Below are 16144 nucleotides of genomic sequence, written 5' to 3' on the forward strand. Positions count from 1 at the left end.
TTAAATCTCAAATAAAAATCAGACTGTTAGCACAGCGACAGCTGGTCCCCTGCTTGCTCTGTGGGAGGGCTGGGCATGGCTGCATGGGACTTGGACCAGGATCTATACCATGGCCATGACCAAGACCTTGAACCAGGACACGGCTTGTGGTCCTGACACAAAGAGAAGCAACCAACACTCCGAGGCTGTGAAGGTCTGATGTAGTTCATTTACACCTTGGGTTGATCTTGACAGTCTTGTACTTTGTTCAGTCCTTGCTTTGTCCTTCGCTCTGGTATAACTGGAACAGACTGATAATCACCCTGATCTTTAAGTGAACCCTGCATCACTGCTCAGGCCTCTCAGGTCTAAGTCCTGCTAAGACCTCCAGCAGGACTACATGCTCATATGTACTGCGTTAAAGGACCTTGTTTGCACATAAATTGTGATATTATACCAAACCTCAGTGACACAGGATTGTAAACAAAGTACAGTATGAGCGGCACTGAAAAGAAAAAGACATATAATAGTAGTAGTAGTAGTGGCTCTAATGGAATATTTGGACATTTTGGGAAAATGGACTTGCCAATTTGTTCTCTTAGTGAGAGGCTTGATATCAATCTGAAACTACAGACAGCGTCATCTAGAAAGACTGAAAATAGTCCAAATGTAACAAAATCTGCCAACCAGCTCCTCTAATGCAGTAACTTCCCGACATGTTGTCATTACTATAAGGTTGTCAGGCTCCAGGTAACTGTTCACAGCCAAGAAATTGTTCAGCACTTAACTACTCGTAAAACTACAACAGGTATTTTTTTTTAACACTTTGCCCTTTGTATAGATTAAACCAACAAGATCTAACATGTTAATTAGTGAGCTTTAGATGTTCTGGTAGGATGATTTTGCCACAGACTTGCTGTTTCCCCCTGTCTCCACTCTTTATGTTAACTTAAGGTAACCATCTGCTGGCTGTAGCTTCATATTCATATGAAGGTCATATTGATCTTCATATAACTCTTGTCAAGAAAGGGACTATGCGTATTTCCTTTTATCCTTTCTATTTTCTAACTCTTCCTTTAAATGTCCACACACTGGAGAATGACATGGTATGAAGCCCAATATCAGTAAATTCAACTGATATCATTTCATCTATTTTTTGCAAAAATACATACAAATTCAAAACATACATAAATATGGAACCTAAAATATAAAACCAGTCACGTGAAATACATATAAAATGCTTTTAATGGTAATTCCAAACTGACACAGCATTTAATGATTTAAAGAAAAAAAGTGGTGTAGAGAAATTACTTAGATAAGAAAACATAATTCAACCATATGCTGTACCATAAGAATGAAAAAGAAAGTTAATTCACATGTGATTGACTGCACATTTGAATATTTAAATGCATGTTAAGACACAATGTGGATGGGGATTTTACGGCTTTTATTCCCAGGCTTTTTAGCGGTTCCTATGTCTTTTAAAGCAGCCTGTTTGACTCTCTTTAAGAACTGGCTCAATCACTTACTTTTCCATGAAGGAAAAAACTCACTATGGCAGTCATAGCTGGGGACTGTTATTTCTTTAACTTTCCTTCAAATGTCACCAAAATGTCTGCACATTTTCTTAAGACATGGATAAGTAATTGCTCTATTTCATTTGAAAATGAATGCAAAACGTGTGCAAGTCTAATACCACTCCAAACAGTTTTTCTTTATTTTGTCTTCGCTAACTTTGGTTCACCTGTGCATGACTCTACATGCAGTGAGAACAGATTTGGATGGACTAAACTGTACACATTACCAATACATTATAAATATTTGTTTGTTATATCCCCCTGTTAAATGAAGACTGAATTAAACCAAAATGAGCAGCAGTGATGCATTGTGGTGCTTTATCCTCCAGTACTTCACTGCACTACTGTCTCACCCAGCATTGATTTGGTCTCAGCTGTCGGTTCACCAGAACACAGCAGGGACATTTCTGGAGGCTTAAGCAGAATTTGATCTCCACCCACGTCACCGGACCTCACCATGCTGTCCCAGTCTGTAAATCCAGTCACCTGGATGAAACCGTAGGATGGAACTATGGAGTGATGTCATTTGGTGATTTTTTTTATTAATACACTGCAAGTGAGACTGAAAAGTTACAGTAGTGGTGTTACAAATATAGTCTAGAAGAAATAGATAGAAAACCAGTTTAAAGGTGTAATCCCCATGTTTCTTAAAGCAACCAGTGGAGCCCCACCTCTCTAAATGCCCTTTCCTTTAAAACCTTACTATAATCAAACTCACAGAATTTTGCCATCTTGGAGAAAAGAAAAGTATATTTTTTTCTGAATGTATAATTAGAAGTGTTTATTTAAAAACAAAAGTAATATTCCAGTGATATTATAGTATTGCTTTGAAAACGAAACCTTTACATTTGTGTAGCTCTAAGACCATCTGAATTGTCAAGTGTTTTCTACTTTTCATAATAAAGGCCTACTGTCTGTGATAAATGGTGATCTTTCTATATATTGTTGACTAAGTACCTAAATTAGGTTTATTTTCATTTAGGTCTACTATAGTAGGTAAATTGTGGGTGTTTATATAACAAGTTTTTTCATAAAGATGTGACTTACATAACAGTAGTAGTCAGAAGTACCATATTTCATCCAAGATACAACCTGCGCAGGTTTATGACATCCTGAAAAGAACTAATTTTAAAAACAAGTTACTTTCTAAATATCCAGATAAGGCTATATATATTATACTGTGGAACAGAAGTTCCACCATGAATACATGTAATGTTATGAACAACAACATTAAAAAAAAAATAGCCTACATCATAAATATTAATTTGGAGTCATCATTTTGACTGAAAACTTGATCATTTTGACCAAAATCTTGATTAGATAAATCATAATTATGTGTTCTTAACCTCATGCAATCTGCTTTTATTTATCTATTTTTTTAATTTCAAACGTTTCTCTTTTATGACAGAAACTGGCCTCCATAGTATTCTTTTAAAACCCCAAATGAACTGCATATATTTTACTTTGAAATGAAGACTCTTCTTTTCACATTGAACTGCTCTTATGTGCTGAGCGGTGAGCGGAGTTGATGTGAGTCGGGCCGTGAACGCACCCCGCCTGTCTGCTCTCTAGTTACAGTATGGCGGCCAGGACTTGCGGAGGAGGACAACTTCTTCTAGATTCCTTCCAGAAAACTGTAGGAAGGCGACGGCTGTAACTTATAACCATCACGACAAACACGACCTGGACTGAGATACACGACGACAGCGCAACTTGTGGCTTATACCGAGGTTTTTCCTGGAAGATAGTCGGGCCGGTGTGATGCGTGAGGACCCGCAGTCAAGAAACTCCCCTGATTTTTCCGCGTCTGTCTCTGCCCCGACTGTCAGTTAGCCGGCTAGCTGCTTGGTAGCTCACACCACCTTCATGCTAACGTTCGCTTGCAGGGCTCCGTAGTAGCCAAAAGACGGGCTAGCTTGCTGCTTTTATTTGCTCCAGGAGACAGGGATGGCATTTCACCTCCATTCGGTAAGCGAACTGGTTGAGAAGGGCGGGGAGAAAACATTTGAGGACCTGGATGATAAGTTTGTCAGCACTCATTAGCCTAGCCTAGCCTAGCCTGCTGGTACAACGCCAGAAAACGTTGGCCGAGAGTTAGCGGTTGTGCACTAGCGAGCTAGCCAATTAGCATTTTAGTTGCACAAGAAGACCTGCTAATCCCTCGTTCATCCCGGCTGAGTGTTTTGAAGCCTCTGCAGTAACTAATTCAGACGAAGAGTGGAGGCTGAACTGCTTTAGTCTGGCGGACCTACATCGAGCGGTAATTTTTAATAACTCAGGGGTGTTCTTGATGTTCAGTCTTGCTAGGTGTCGATAGCGGTGTTATAGGTGTTCTCTGGAGGGAGTGGTATCGTTAGGCAGCTAGCTAAGGTTTCCCTGTATCAGGGCAACAATGTCACTCAGATTATGACAGGCTGTAAAGGACGACTAAATTACAGATGACACATTACTAATCGCCAAACGTGTTCAAACCGACTGGCGTGTTGCACATTGGGGTGTGTGCCCGTTGTTAGCTTGCTGCAAGACAAGAATTAACACAATTGAAAGCGCGCAATAATGTGGTTTACTGCTCCCGATAGACATTAGATGGATAGCTTCCTTTATTGATAACTCATTCTTTATCAGTGGTTACAGTTATTGACGTTAGTCGCTGCTGTCTTTTGGGACTAAAGATCAAGTCTCTGGTGGTGACTGGGTTCCCTCTCCTGCTTTAGTGCTGGAGTAGTTTGATGGACGTGGGAGGCTGTTTGCCAGACTGTCAGTGCTATACTCAGTCATGTATGTCTTGACACACGGCACCCTGGTCTGTACATAGTGCCTGCTGTCAGATGTAAGGGTCGTTATGTAGCTCTGGTGGACAGTCAGTGAAGGGAATGTCCTGTCTTTTTTTATACCTGTTGGTTTGTTTTTTATTTTCATTTTTTTCAAACACAGGAGAGTCTTGTTGAATCGAAGTGGAAAAGCAATGCAGCCTGGGCTGTGTTCAGTGGACAATGTTTATTAGTTAGTACCTAGAAGCTAAGAGGACTAACAGTTCGGCCTACGTGTAGGCCACAGTTATTGTAGATTATTCTTTGGGGATTGTAACAGAAGCCTGCCACTCTGGATCAAGAAAACCTGTCCCTCGTGTCTGGTTGGAGTAATACTCTCAAGCCAAAATCAATGCCTTCAGCGCTGGCCGTGTTCGCCTGCCGACCCAACTCGCACCCCTTCCAGGAACGGCATGTTTACCTGGATGAGCCAGTCAAGATCGGCAGGTCGGTGGCTCGGTGTCGTCCGGCCCAGAACAATGCCACCTTCGACTGCAAGGTGCTGTCCAGGAATCATGCCCTGGTCTGGTTCGACCACAAGACCGGCAAGGTAGGAGAAGATGATGATAATGAGAAGCTGATTTTATAACTGTATTTCCCCCCTCAGGATAGACGTCACTCCAGGATTTTTGCATTTCTTCAGCTCTAAATAATTCTCAGTCCTATTTGAATTGCCTGCAGTGCTGCCACAAACATGCATGTACTGTTTTGTCCTGAGAGTGAACTCTGCTCAGACCTGAACAGATTCAGTTTGTTTAAGGGTCCGTTCAACACATCAAGCATGTTTGGAGTGAAACGTCAGACTCGGGAGTGTTGCCTCCAGTAGACGTATCCAGCACTCCAAGGGCAATACATTCGCTAATCTCAATTGAGCACAGGAAATGCTCCCAAAACTCGAGGGATTATGGGTAGAAAGACACAGATGCTCTTCCTCATGCAAACAAAGTTTAATAAAAGCAGAATGAAATGAAGTCTGGAAAGGTTATGGATTTGATTTCACCCTCTGCAAAAAATGACAAACGATTGTGCTGTGAGGCTTCTGTGTGCAAAATCTGCAATCTGTAAGTGGGTAGTATGAGCCTGAATGAACAAAATAGAACAAATACTGGCCCTTCTTACCCATGTCAAGGTAAACTGGAACTTTCCATACCTGGAGCCTTTCAGGGCCCGTTTAGGTTATGATCCAGGCTGTTGTTTTCTGTTTCCACTCTACTTAAACAACTGTGAAGTTTAGGGTGTATGTCATAATAAAACCAGTACATCTTGTCTGTTAGGGATATTGTCACAGATTTAAAAGATCAAGCTCCAGTGAAAAATAAAGCAAATTTTATGTTTTACATAAACTCTTATTTTGCTATTGGACATTTGGCTGCCATTTGTACTGAAGACAAGCCCCCATTTAATTATGAGTCCTGATTCATAAAACCCGTCTTGTTAATCTGCGCCATATGATTTCCCATTTTCTTAAACAAAGTCATCATTTAATTTTTGGAAACGCCTTCAAAATCTTAAGTTAAGCTAAAACAACAAAATCAAAGCATATCAAACAGAAATTTTGAAGACAAGGGTTAAACTTAGACTTAACAAAATTCAGTGCAGTGCAGATGTCCAGTGAGGAATGCCATTAGTCCAGGACTAGACTTAATCCTTATCTGGGAAAACTAAGCAGCAATTTCTTTAAAATCCACAGGTCTAAGATCTGAAGCAGATGGATCAAACCTGTGTGCTGTAGCATCTGTCGTTGCAAGGCTTCAGTGTGTCTGTAGTTTCTCTGTAGAACAGGTTGAACAGGCTGAGACAGCTACAGGATTACCCAACTATGTGGCATGTAGGGACTTTGAAATACCCTGTGTGTGTGTGTGTGTGTGTGTGTGTGTGCGCAGCATAAGCTATTTATGACACCAGTAGCGTCATCCTTTCCTTTCTTCAGGGATAAACATAAACACATGGCTTGACCAACATGCACACGCCAACATACAAGGATGCAAGGATAATTTATTATGCTCTCATAGCACGGTGTTATACAACAAGATGCAGTTATAGTCCCCTTTGTGCTGCTGCTGCTGCTGCTGAAGAAGAATAATTATTTTTTGTGGTGGAGAGTGGACGATGAATTAAGGACTCTTGAGGTAAGAAGCTGCTCCGTAGTCTGATTTTATTACAGCGAATACTTCTGTGTTTCTTGAACAGGCTGTGGCTGGGGTGGGAATGTTCTTTTAATATCCTTTGACTCTGTGGAGGCACCTCGCCTCCCCGATATCATTGATGCTCGGTAGATGGACACCAGTGATGAGCCCTCTAGTCCTGGGCAGAGCACATCCCATACCAACTTGTGATGTTTCCAGTTCAGAGTCTTTTTAAAGGTTGCTCTTTTGTAAAAGTTGACAGGAACTTGGCTTAGGACGTTTCCTTAAGAATTGCAGCCATTTCTGTGCTTTCTTAATCATGTTGGAGATGTGTGAAGGCCATGACAGGTTCTCTGGCTTGGTGTTTTGGCCACTTCGTGGTGGCACTTGTTAGCAACTGTTGCTTACTTAAACACTCGGCAGCGACATAGCAAAATACTCGTTCATTTGGAGTCCTTTTTCTGGCCACTTGACTAACACAAGTTCAATATTCAATCTCTTTTTAGTTCTGTTTTTGATCTCTACCGATTCCCAAGGTATATATCTGGCTCTCTAGCTGCTAAATGTTCCACTAGCTAGATGGTAACTTTGTCTGTCTGTTAGGTCCTGATTAGGTTGTGTGCATTGGGTTTTCAGATTTCTGAGGGGAGATGCAGATTCAGCTGATCACCTTTTCACATTGTTTTCACATCATTATATTTCTCCATTTTTTTGTTGCTGTTGTAAGCAGCTCCTTCATTTCTGTTAAGCATCACATTGTTGGGACAGTCATGTCCTTCAAAAAAAAAACTGAGGAATTTTTGTAACATATTGTGTCATTTTTAAGTGAAGCCCAGCTGATACATTGGCTGATCTCATTGGTTGATATTGACTTACTTCAGGTGTCTTGGCATCAGTGTGTTGGTGGATAAACTGATATGACAAAAATTGCAGCACAAAATGTATGTATTTAATTTTTATTCTTGAAAACGTAAAAGGCAGTGGCTCAGTATTCACTCTTTCTCTGTCATGCAAGCAACACACACACACACACACACACACACACACACACACACACACACACACACACACGTATGAAGGAATTAAGCACATAGATGTGGCTTGCCTAACCAATACCTCATAACTGCAGGTTCCTCTTAAGTGCAGTAAGAGCATTGTTTGTCACATGAGTCTGCAGTTTACGTTTGTTCAAAAACCAGCCAGCAGTTTCACTTTGCTTCGATATGCTGAAAAAGGGTTTGATGCAAGATTTCACCTTAATTGTGCTCCACTGTGACCGAGAGCATGGTGATCAGAGTACCACTCAGGAACCAAAAGGTAAAACTGTCAGTGAATACAGTTGTAAAATATGTTTTACTGCACATGCTGACTCTTTGTCTTTCTGACGGTTGTTGCTCAGCAGTTTTCACCTCCATCTTGCCTGTATGTGATAAGTGTGCACTGGAGAGAAACAGGTGTGATTGGTCGCATCCTGTGATTGATTAACCAATCAGTTGACTCAGTGATCCAGCAGATAGCTTCATTATTGATGTTATAGATCTGTACATCAGAGGGTCGGCTCCCACTGTAATACTGGAGGAGATTTCTCAAAGACTCCTCACTCTTCTAAGGGACTGACAGCGGAGCAGTTCAGTCAGTTTTATTGTTTTGCAGCCACACTAAAATGTGATTAAGGACTGAGATGTGTATAACTGTGATCATATGTTATGTTATGTACTGTAGCTTTGCTGATGTCACAGCCTCCCGCTGGGTCTGTTGCCTTGACACTGACTACTGTGAAGGAAGGATAAACTAATTGACAAGAGCACAGCTGGTGGGATGAATATCTGAGGGGCTCTTAGAGAAAATAATGAAGTGTGTTCTTATTATGCGGCAGCCAACATGGGAAGGTCAGATCAGACCCAGCTGCTTCTCTCTTAACCCTGGAGCTCCTGGGACCTCAGTTTAGGAAACTCTGTGCTGGAGGGGCTCAGATTCAACCAATCAGACCACCTGCAGTCCAACTAGGGGAACAGCTAGACAGTTTCCTCCATAACTTGAAAAACTGCTCCTGTGTGTGTGTGTGTGTGTGTGTGTGGTTTTTGTCGACAGGACTCGACTCATCGCATATTTTCCATTTATAGTTCTCTCTTTTGATCATTACGGCTACAGCAACCATATGTCAAGCCCAGCTGAAGTTTGTTTACATTCCATGAAAACAAGACTAAAGCTATATAATGTTGCAGATGTTGGATGCAAGCTTGTTTTTGATAACTTTCTCAACATGGAGACATTGAATGCATGTTGAACTGTACTTTAGGAGCAGGTTTAAAATATTTAGATCTTCAGTAACCAGTGGGCTTGCAGCTGAGAGTCACAGACAGGGTAGAGAAGTACCATATTGTTGATTTTGTCTTTTCATGGATTTCTAAGCAATAAGAAAACTTTACAATGACAGCAGACTGTTTAGAGCTTTGGTTTCTCTCAAGAAAAGGATTTTGTGGAAAAATATGTTCTATGACAATATAGAAAAAAAGTGCCCTTTTGCCATCTGTGCAGTAATGGCAGTAGTATCAACATATTTCAAACACCCAGCCCATCTAGACCTTTTTGATTTCCATTTGTTGTAGTGGCAAAACAATGTGTGGATATAATGACACCAATGAAGGTTTACCAGTTCCAAGGCCATCGTGCTGTGCATAGCAACTCACTCGATACTCATCAGGACACTTAATGAATCTGAGCCATCATTTATGTTATGCCCGTGCTTTTCCTGTAATGACCAGTCAACATGCATATTGTGAAAGTGACTGGAAATCTTACCTAAGAAGCATCCTTATACTTGAGACAGGGCATTCATGTAGCCATGAGTAACTGTCATTAAACTAACCAGGCTTTCAGCAAGCCACTCAGGAACCTCTAAACAGCCTGCCACTCAGTTGGTGGTCTGCTCTGGCAGATTAAAACAGATTAGGACTCTCAGTGGAGATCTCTGTAATACAGCTGTATCACTTAGAGTTATCAGTCATTCATTCATCCAGCGAGTGTGTACACTGAACCATAGCACATGCCAGTTGACTGGATCAGACCAGGTTTTCCTTCTGGAGGATGTGGTTCCAACACATCAGAGCAGTGTGTGGTTACTTCACCTACAGAGCCTGTAGAGAGTCTGTCTGTCTGTAAAAACAACCCTCTTCTGGTTTCTAAGCTACAACCAAGTTTTAGTACATGTTACATTAATTCAAGCTGCTGGGCAAATTCTAGTTTTGTTGAAACATTTGGCTGGGGACCAGGTTAGTATCTGATAGTTGGAAGGTAAAATGTTGGCTTGTCTGCTTTCCTGCTTCATTAATGGTCTGCTAGCGAGTGTCTACTGCTGCATCAGTGCTGCAGCTATGTGTGATTCGATGTTTGAGCTAAATTTGTCTTCTCTCGTCCTGCTTGTTTCCCTGCTGGCGGCCTATATGTCCCATGCAATACCTCACATCAGGATCCGCAGCACTTCTCTGCAGGCCATTGTCACGTTTGGTCAGTGCTCTGTGGAGGATTTAGAGTGTAGAAGTGAAAAGAATGCAGGGGAAACCCAGACTTTAATTATAGTATGAATGAATGGTTTAAGACCTTATCAGCTTGCAGCCTCATGGTTTGAACAGGTGTAAATACCAGAAGGCAAGTAGAAGCCTGTGCTGGGCTCCTCAGAGCGAATATCCCTCCTGCCAGGTAAAAGCAGTTTATACTACTAGTGTTTTTGTCATACTGTATAAAGGTTCTAATGTCAGTTATATGCTCTACTTAGTTGCACAGATGTCAGGATATGGTCTAAATCTTCCATTACGATCGTTGCAATTTTATATCTCAGGAAGTGTATTTATCACAGTAAAGTAATTGTTATATAAATTCAATAAAAAAAAAAACAGCAGTCAAAAAGGTTATCACAACAAGTTACTTGAGCACAAATTAAGGGATGTAGTTCAGAGATTAAGATATGTGGGCTGCATCTAAAATAATTTGGAGGAATTATGTATTGGTAATGAATTATTCAAACTTGATTTGTTGAAAAAGTTTCAGCCCTATTGGTGATAAGGAAACACTTGCCATGTTTTAATCTGCAACAGTTTGGCAGACCTTATTCAGAGTTGATTTCGGTAATAAATTCTGTTCTTGTGCTAACCCCAGGAAACACTTTAGCAGAATACCAAACAATTTCAATTTGTGGTGTGTAAAGCACTTTACAGCCTGATCTAGTAGCATGGGTACATAATTAGGCTTTGTGGATTTAAGGTCGAAGTAAATTTAAGGACTTGAATGGCAATTTGTGCAGCTGTCTGACCTGGGTGTTACAATCTTTTTAAAAGCGCAATTATTTTTCCAGGATGTTTCATCAAATGGATACACAGCAGGTGTTGTTTGTGCTGGGTGAAAGATTGTTATTGCCAGTCTAGTTGATAGGTTATAATGAGAACACATGCACACACACCCATCTGGCAGTAAATGAGTCATTAGATTGCTGTAGGCCTCAGGTGGAGCTAGATATACTCGAAATCCACTCCCTATACCTTTTTAGTGTAACTGCTTGACTACAATGCCCCCCCAAACAGTGGGCAAATCTTCCACAGAAATCACAGAATACATATGTGCATGAACGCACTGACAGTTAAACAAGTAATTTGTTTGGAAAATACAGTGCCACCGCAAACTATACATATTCACTGCTATATTCACACTGCAGCGCTTCGATTACTGTATGATACAGGCCACATCCTGTATCAGCTGGGGTATCGGCTATTCAGGCCAGGGGTTTAATACAGCATCATTCACCAGCCTCTTTAGTCTTTTTCTGCACTGGAGGGTAGGTAGTTTGTGATAAAGACTAACAGGAAGCTAATCAGTTAGTCAACCAGTCAGCCAGTGGAGAGCAGTGCTGACAGCAGAGCAGAGCTGTTGTCTGGTATCAGTATTCCACGGCATGGTAATGGCCTCAATCTGAATGCCAACACAGCACAGGAACGCGGTTATACAGACAGGACACAGCTCTGTAACTCGCCTTATATTTGAGTGTGTGTGAATAGAAGTCTGAAGGAATGAGACCCTGTTGGCAGGAAAGGCGCCCTGGCAAACTCCGCTCTGACATTGTGCATGTGTGTGTTCACTGATAGGAATACTGCATCCAGATCCTGCAGCAGGACACTGTGATGGAGCGTTGGAAGTAAAGGTGTGAGTGTTTGGGAATCTCACAGCTCGATGCGGAATCAATTCGCTATTCAAAACTGATTTTTGATTCAATAGGGAGGTACTATGCTACATTATACAAGAAGGACAAGAAACTATATTTAAAAAAAAGTTGAAGTCTCCAGCAGTTGAGAACAGCCTCTCTGCTGCAATGCTAGTACAGAGGAAAGCCATTGCTACCCACAACACAGTAAGGATGCAGGGCTTTTGAGATGAAACAAACCGTGGGCCTTCCCTCGACCAGAGCTGGCTCAACAGTGCTGAAGTTCAGTGCTCCACTAACCCTAATTATTAAGTTATTAAATCCAAAATGCACCCAAAATGCTCCTTTTTTGAGAACAACTAAATGACAACACTAACATAGAGCCTCACCTTTTTATTTTTTTAATATTACAGCAAAATGTCCTGCTCCTTCTGTGACTTTCAGTGAAGTCAACACAAGAGTGTGCTTCCTATGTGAAGGTCAGAGGTCGCAGTGCCTGGTCAATAGGTGGTGATGGAGGTATTTCAATTATAATGGTATTAATAATGGCATAGTATGTACAGTGAAAACCACTTACAGTGATCAACTGCTTATGTGGATCAAAAAGCTTGGGATAGAATCATTCCAGTACAAAAGCTGTTCAAATAATTCACTTATAATGATCAAGCTTACAGTGTTCATTTTAGGTCTTTTCATTCAGTTACACTTATGACTAACTTTGTCTCACAGTGACTTGTCTGCTATCGGCTGGCTACCTGAGGCTGGTACTGCGTGTCCATTAAAATCATGACGGGAAAAAGAGTCATTTTCTCTCAATGAAGAATGTAGTCCCCATTAAGCTTACGGCAAACTGCCAAAAGGATGCAGCAGGGAAACTTAGTGTTCCTCAGGCTGTCTTGTGTAGCCGACTCAAGCAACGAGAAACTGCCATGACTGCTAGTGATTGGGACAGACAATGAATGCACACAGCGAAAGCACCTGTGGTGGAAACTGCACTTGTTAAGTTGATTATGACGCCCAGTCACATAATGCACAACGTAATAAATAACAAAGCAGTCTATTTCATTTCATATTACTTTTAAAATGATGTAACAAATGTAAAAATGTCAATTAAATGGTAATCATGGAGAGATTTCCACTGTAGCATTGTGGGTCAGTGCCCGGCCCTATGAATGAACACAACTATAATTTTCCATATTACATTAGCCTGATGTGTCTGTGACCAGTTTTTCCTCCATTTTCTGTCCTCCTCTCCACCTCCTGTCAGAGGTGTGAGCGTTTGACCCTGACCCTTTTACTATCTTAAACTTGATACTTGAACTTGCTGAGCTAGAGGCAGGTTTCATAACTTGTTCATACATGATGCAAGTTAGACGTGCTGCTTTTTTTAGAGTGCGGGGGTGTTAAAGCCCATTTACTGTTTGCACATCTGTTGCATCACTCCATTCTACACCATCCATTACATGGAGCTCCATTTCTTCATATCTTGTTGGCTGTTAAATGAATGAAAGTAACCCATAAACCTTGAAAGAGATTAACATACCAGCCACAGCTAAGCATCATCCAGTCTTGAAGGAAGGTTGTCGTCAAAAAGCCACAAGAACTAAGGTGTTGGCTACTCATATTGACCAGGACAAACTCCAGTCGACAGGTGAACCAGTTTGTTCTACTATCAGGTGAAGAAACTCATCCTGAGCCTTCAGCTTTGGAAAACTTCCTCAGTCAGGAAGGAGAATGCTGTCGACACCATCTCCCTTCATGAGCTCATTGTTAAGTCACCACAAGCCACCAGAACACATGATGCTAATTCCTGACATGTGGCTCATATGTTTAGCTTCACTAGTCGAATTATGGCAAAGTTACTTCTCCTGACACTGCAGCATGCTCTTTGTTGTTGAACCGCAGAACACATTTCAAAAAGGCATTTCTTAACAAGCTGTGAGGAGATTCAAAAACCTCTGCATCATTTAATAATACATGTTTAAGTATTTAAAATGTATTAAGTGATTGGTCGTGTTGGCAGTAGGATATTAAATGGACACAGTGGTATATAGTGTTTTAAAAAAGTACCTAGTTTTAAAATAGTAGATGAAAGTCAAACTTCATGCCCAGATTTGAGACGCAGCAGAGAATGAATTGTCCTAGAAAAGGAAACTTTGTGGCCTTCCAAAGAACGCATTTTGTCCTTTATTCAGAGTCAGTCGAGCTGGCACTGAATGATTATTTTGTGGTCAAGTGTTTAGTCACATCTTACATCAGAAGTAAAAATATCAAATATCTTGTTTTGTGTGACCAACAGTCATAAACCCAAGACATTAAGTTTATGATCAGATGCTTTATCAATTACCTTAATCATTAATTGATGATAAATATTGATACATTTTTAGTCTACTGACCAATCTATTAATGAGCAAGTTTGTACTTTCAATAATTAACTCATCTATAAAATGAATGTACTTGACAATAAAATCAGGGATAATTTGTTGACAGGTATGTCTGGCAAGCTGTTAGTAATAATTGAATTAACCAAATAATAGATGGAAGGTGAGCGCCACTGTCCGTTGTGCTCTCTCTCTCTCTCTCTCTCTCTCTCTAGCCCCCTGTCTTCAGTAAAGACCACTGAAGTGACAGAGCTGAAAATAGGCTGCTGAAAATAGGCAGCTGAAATCTGTAGCCGAAACACACGCACACCAACACTCACCTTTCAAGGAAACGCACACACTGCGCTGCAGGAATATGCTCACATGCCGACTGATAAAACCCTCTTTCTGTTTGCCAGTAGCAGTAAACGGCCTCTTTTGGAAGTGGTGGCAGGAGTCCAGCCTTCGGTCCGCTGGCTCTCTGCACCGACACACACCGGGATCAACAAACTCTCCTGCTCTGTTTCTATCCACATAAACTGTAACCTGTAAATGCTCTGCCAGTTTTACGTACCGGTATCATGTATGAAAAACCACAAGAGTAAATGTAAAAAAAAAAAAAAAAATCAGAGACCTGCGCCCTGAGGATGAAGTGCTGAAGATGAAGACCGCTTTAACGGCGCGTCGTACCAAGCGATTCTTCACCATACGCAGTTTACTTAACTTTTTGCTCTGGCTTTGCTCATGTGGAAGCTGCCAAATATCACATAAGCACTGCAGCATTATACGGAGTGGTTCCATTATGTTTGAACTAGATGTCCCGACTGGTTCCTAAGAATTGGTGTTGTTCAATTGATCCATACATGTTTTAATGGATCATTATCGGCTGAAATAAAGTTGATCACCATCGGAGGCTTTCCTTTCTGTTTTTCCACCTCCAGTCTGCTGTTGCAACTCTGCTCTCCTCTACCTCAGCTGGGCTCTACAGTGCCGGCATTTGGCTGCAAATGACACTGAAAAGAGTGTGAGAGTGTGAATGTGAAAAAATATTTGGCTGAAGCGGTGAGTGACTCAGCGCTAATTATCATTGGTAAGGAGCAATGTACAAAACATTCATGCAGCAGCTTCTCATTTTTAACGCTGACCGTCACTTTCACTGGTTAAAATGCCGAATGCTGCAGGTCAGTCAGCGTTAATTCTATGAGCAACTTGAGGCCAAAAATGAACGTATTTGTCGTTGGGTTTGTGTGCTCTCTGCACGCTGATGTCAGTACCTCGCCACAGATCATTTGTGATGTCAGAAGCTCCAATCTGTAAGACCGCTGTACAACCACAGTGGACCGAGTGTCTTTATAGTTCCCAACAAAGTGACCAGGTATTGCTAGATACACCATATTAAAGAACACGGATTTGGAAAAAATACTTGCTTGGGACAAGCCTTGTTTGAACTGTCATCATGGAACTTTTCTAGAACAGAGACGTGTGTACGTGAAAACTAAAAATGCATTGTTTGAACAGATAGAGGAACCCAGCAATACAGCAGATTTCACATGTGAAAGGTGACAGTTATTCACTGCTGTTCTCTTCCTCTATTCTCTCTCTAGCCTAACAAGCCTCTGTCCCTCTTCTTTCTGCTCAACAGAATTATTGGAACAAGTTTATTTTACCAGCTGTGACTCGCGTCCTTCAGCGTGACCGGCTCATTCATTAAGAAAGTATGGAGAAAATCTCACGCCTCAGTTCCAGTCCAGTGGTGTGACCAATCCTTTGACATGCAGCCCCACACAGGGGCCTCTTCATACTTAAACTGTCAGTGATTATTAACACAAATTTCATGGCTTCTTCTTTGTTGACCTTCCACTTGACTTCAGGCTTCTGATGGTGACCCTTAGCTGCTCTTTCATCTGCACAGTACTAAAATATATTGAAATTCCACTACATTGCCTTCCACTATTCATATAGTAGAGTACTGATGCTTTGCTTCAGTGTTTTCAGATGGGACATGAGAGTTCAAAGAACATGTTAATCAAGTTGGTGGAAAATCTATGCTGACTGATTCTCAGCGTAATAGATGTCTGATAAGAATTTTGATAAATATGTT

The 16144-nt window shown here is 41.1% G+C and overlaps 1 protein-coding gene across 9 annotated transcripts in view; it reads left to right on the plus strand.

Moving 5' to 3' along the window:
* Nucleotides 1–3121: 3121 nt before the first annotated feature.
* The window catches only part of slmapa (sarcolemma associated protein a), a 54997-nt gene continuing 41974 nt past the window's right edge, over nucleotides 3122–16144 (plus strand). For all 9 annotated transcript variants that reach the window (XM_070840246.1, XM_070840239.1, XM_070840268.1 and 6 more), the window contains exon 1: nucleotides 3122–4916. In XM_070840246.1, coding sequence (XP_070696347.1) covers nucleotides 4719–4916 — 198 coding nt within the window. In that variant the 5' untranslated portion in view covers nucleotides 3122–4718. The remainder of the gene's footprint in view (nucleotides 4917–16144) is intronic.

Source organism: Pempheris klunzingeri, chromosome 2 (genome assembly GCF_042242105.1).
Source record: "Pempheris klunzingeri isolate RE-2024b chromosome 2, fPemKlu1.hap1, whole genome shotgun sequence".
Lineage (NCBI taxonomy): Eukaryota > Metazoa > Chordata > Actinopteri > Acropomatiformes > Pempheridae > Pempheris > Pempheris klunzingeri.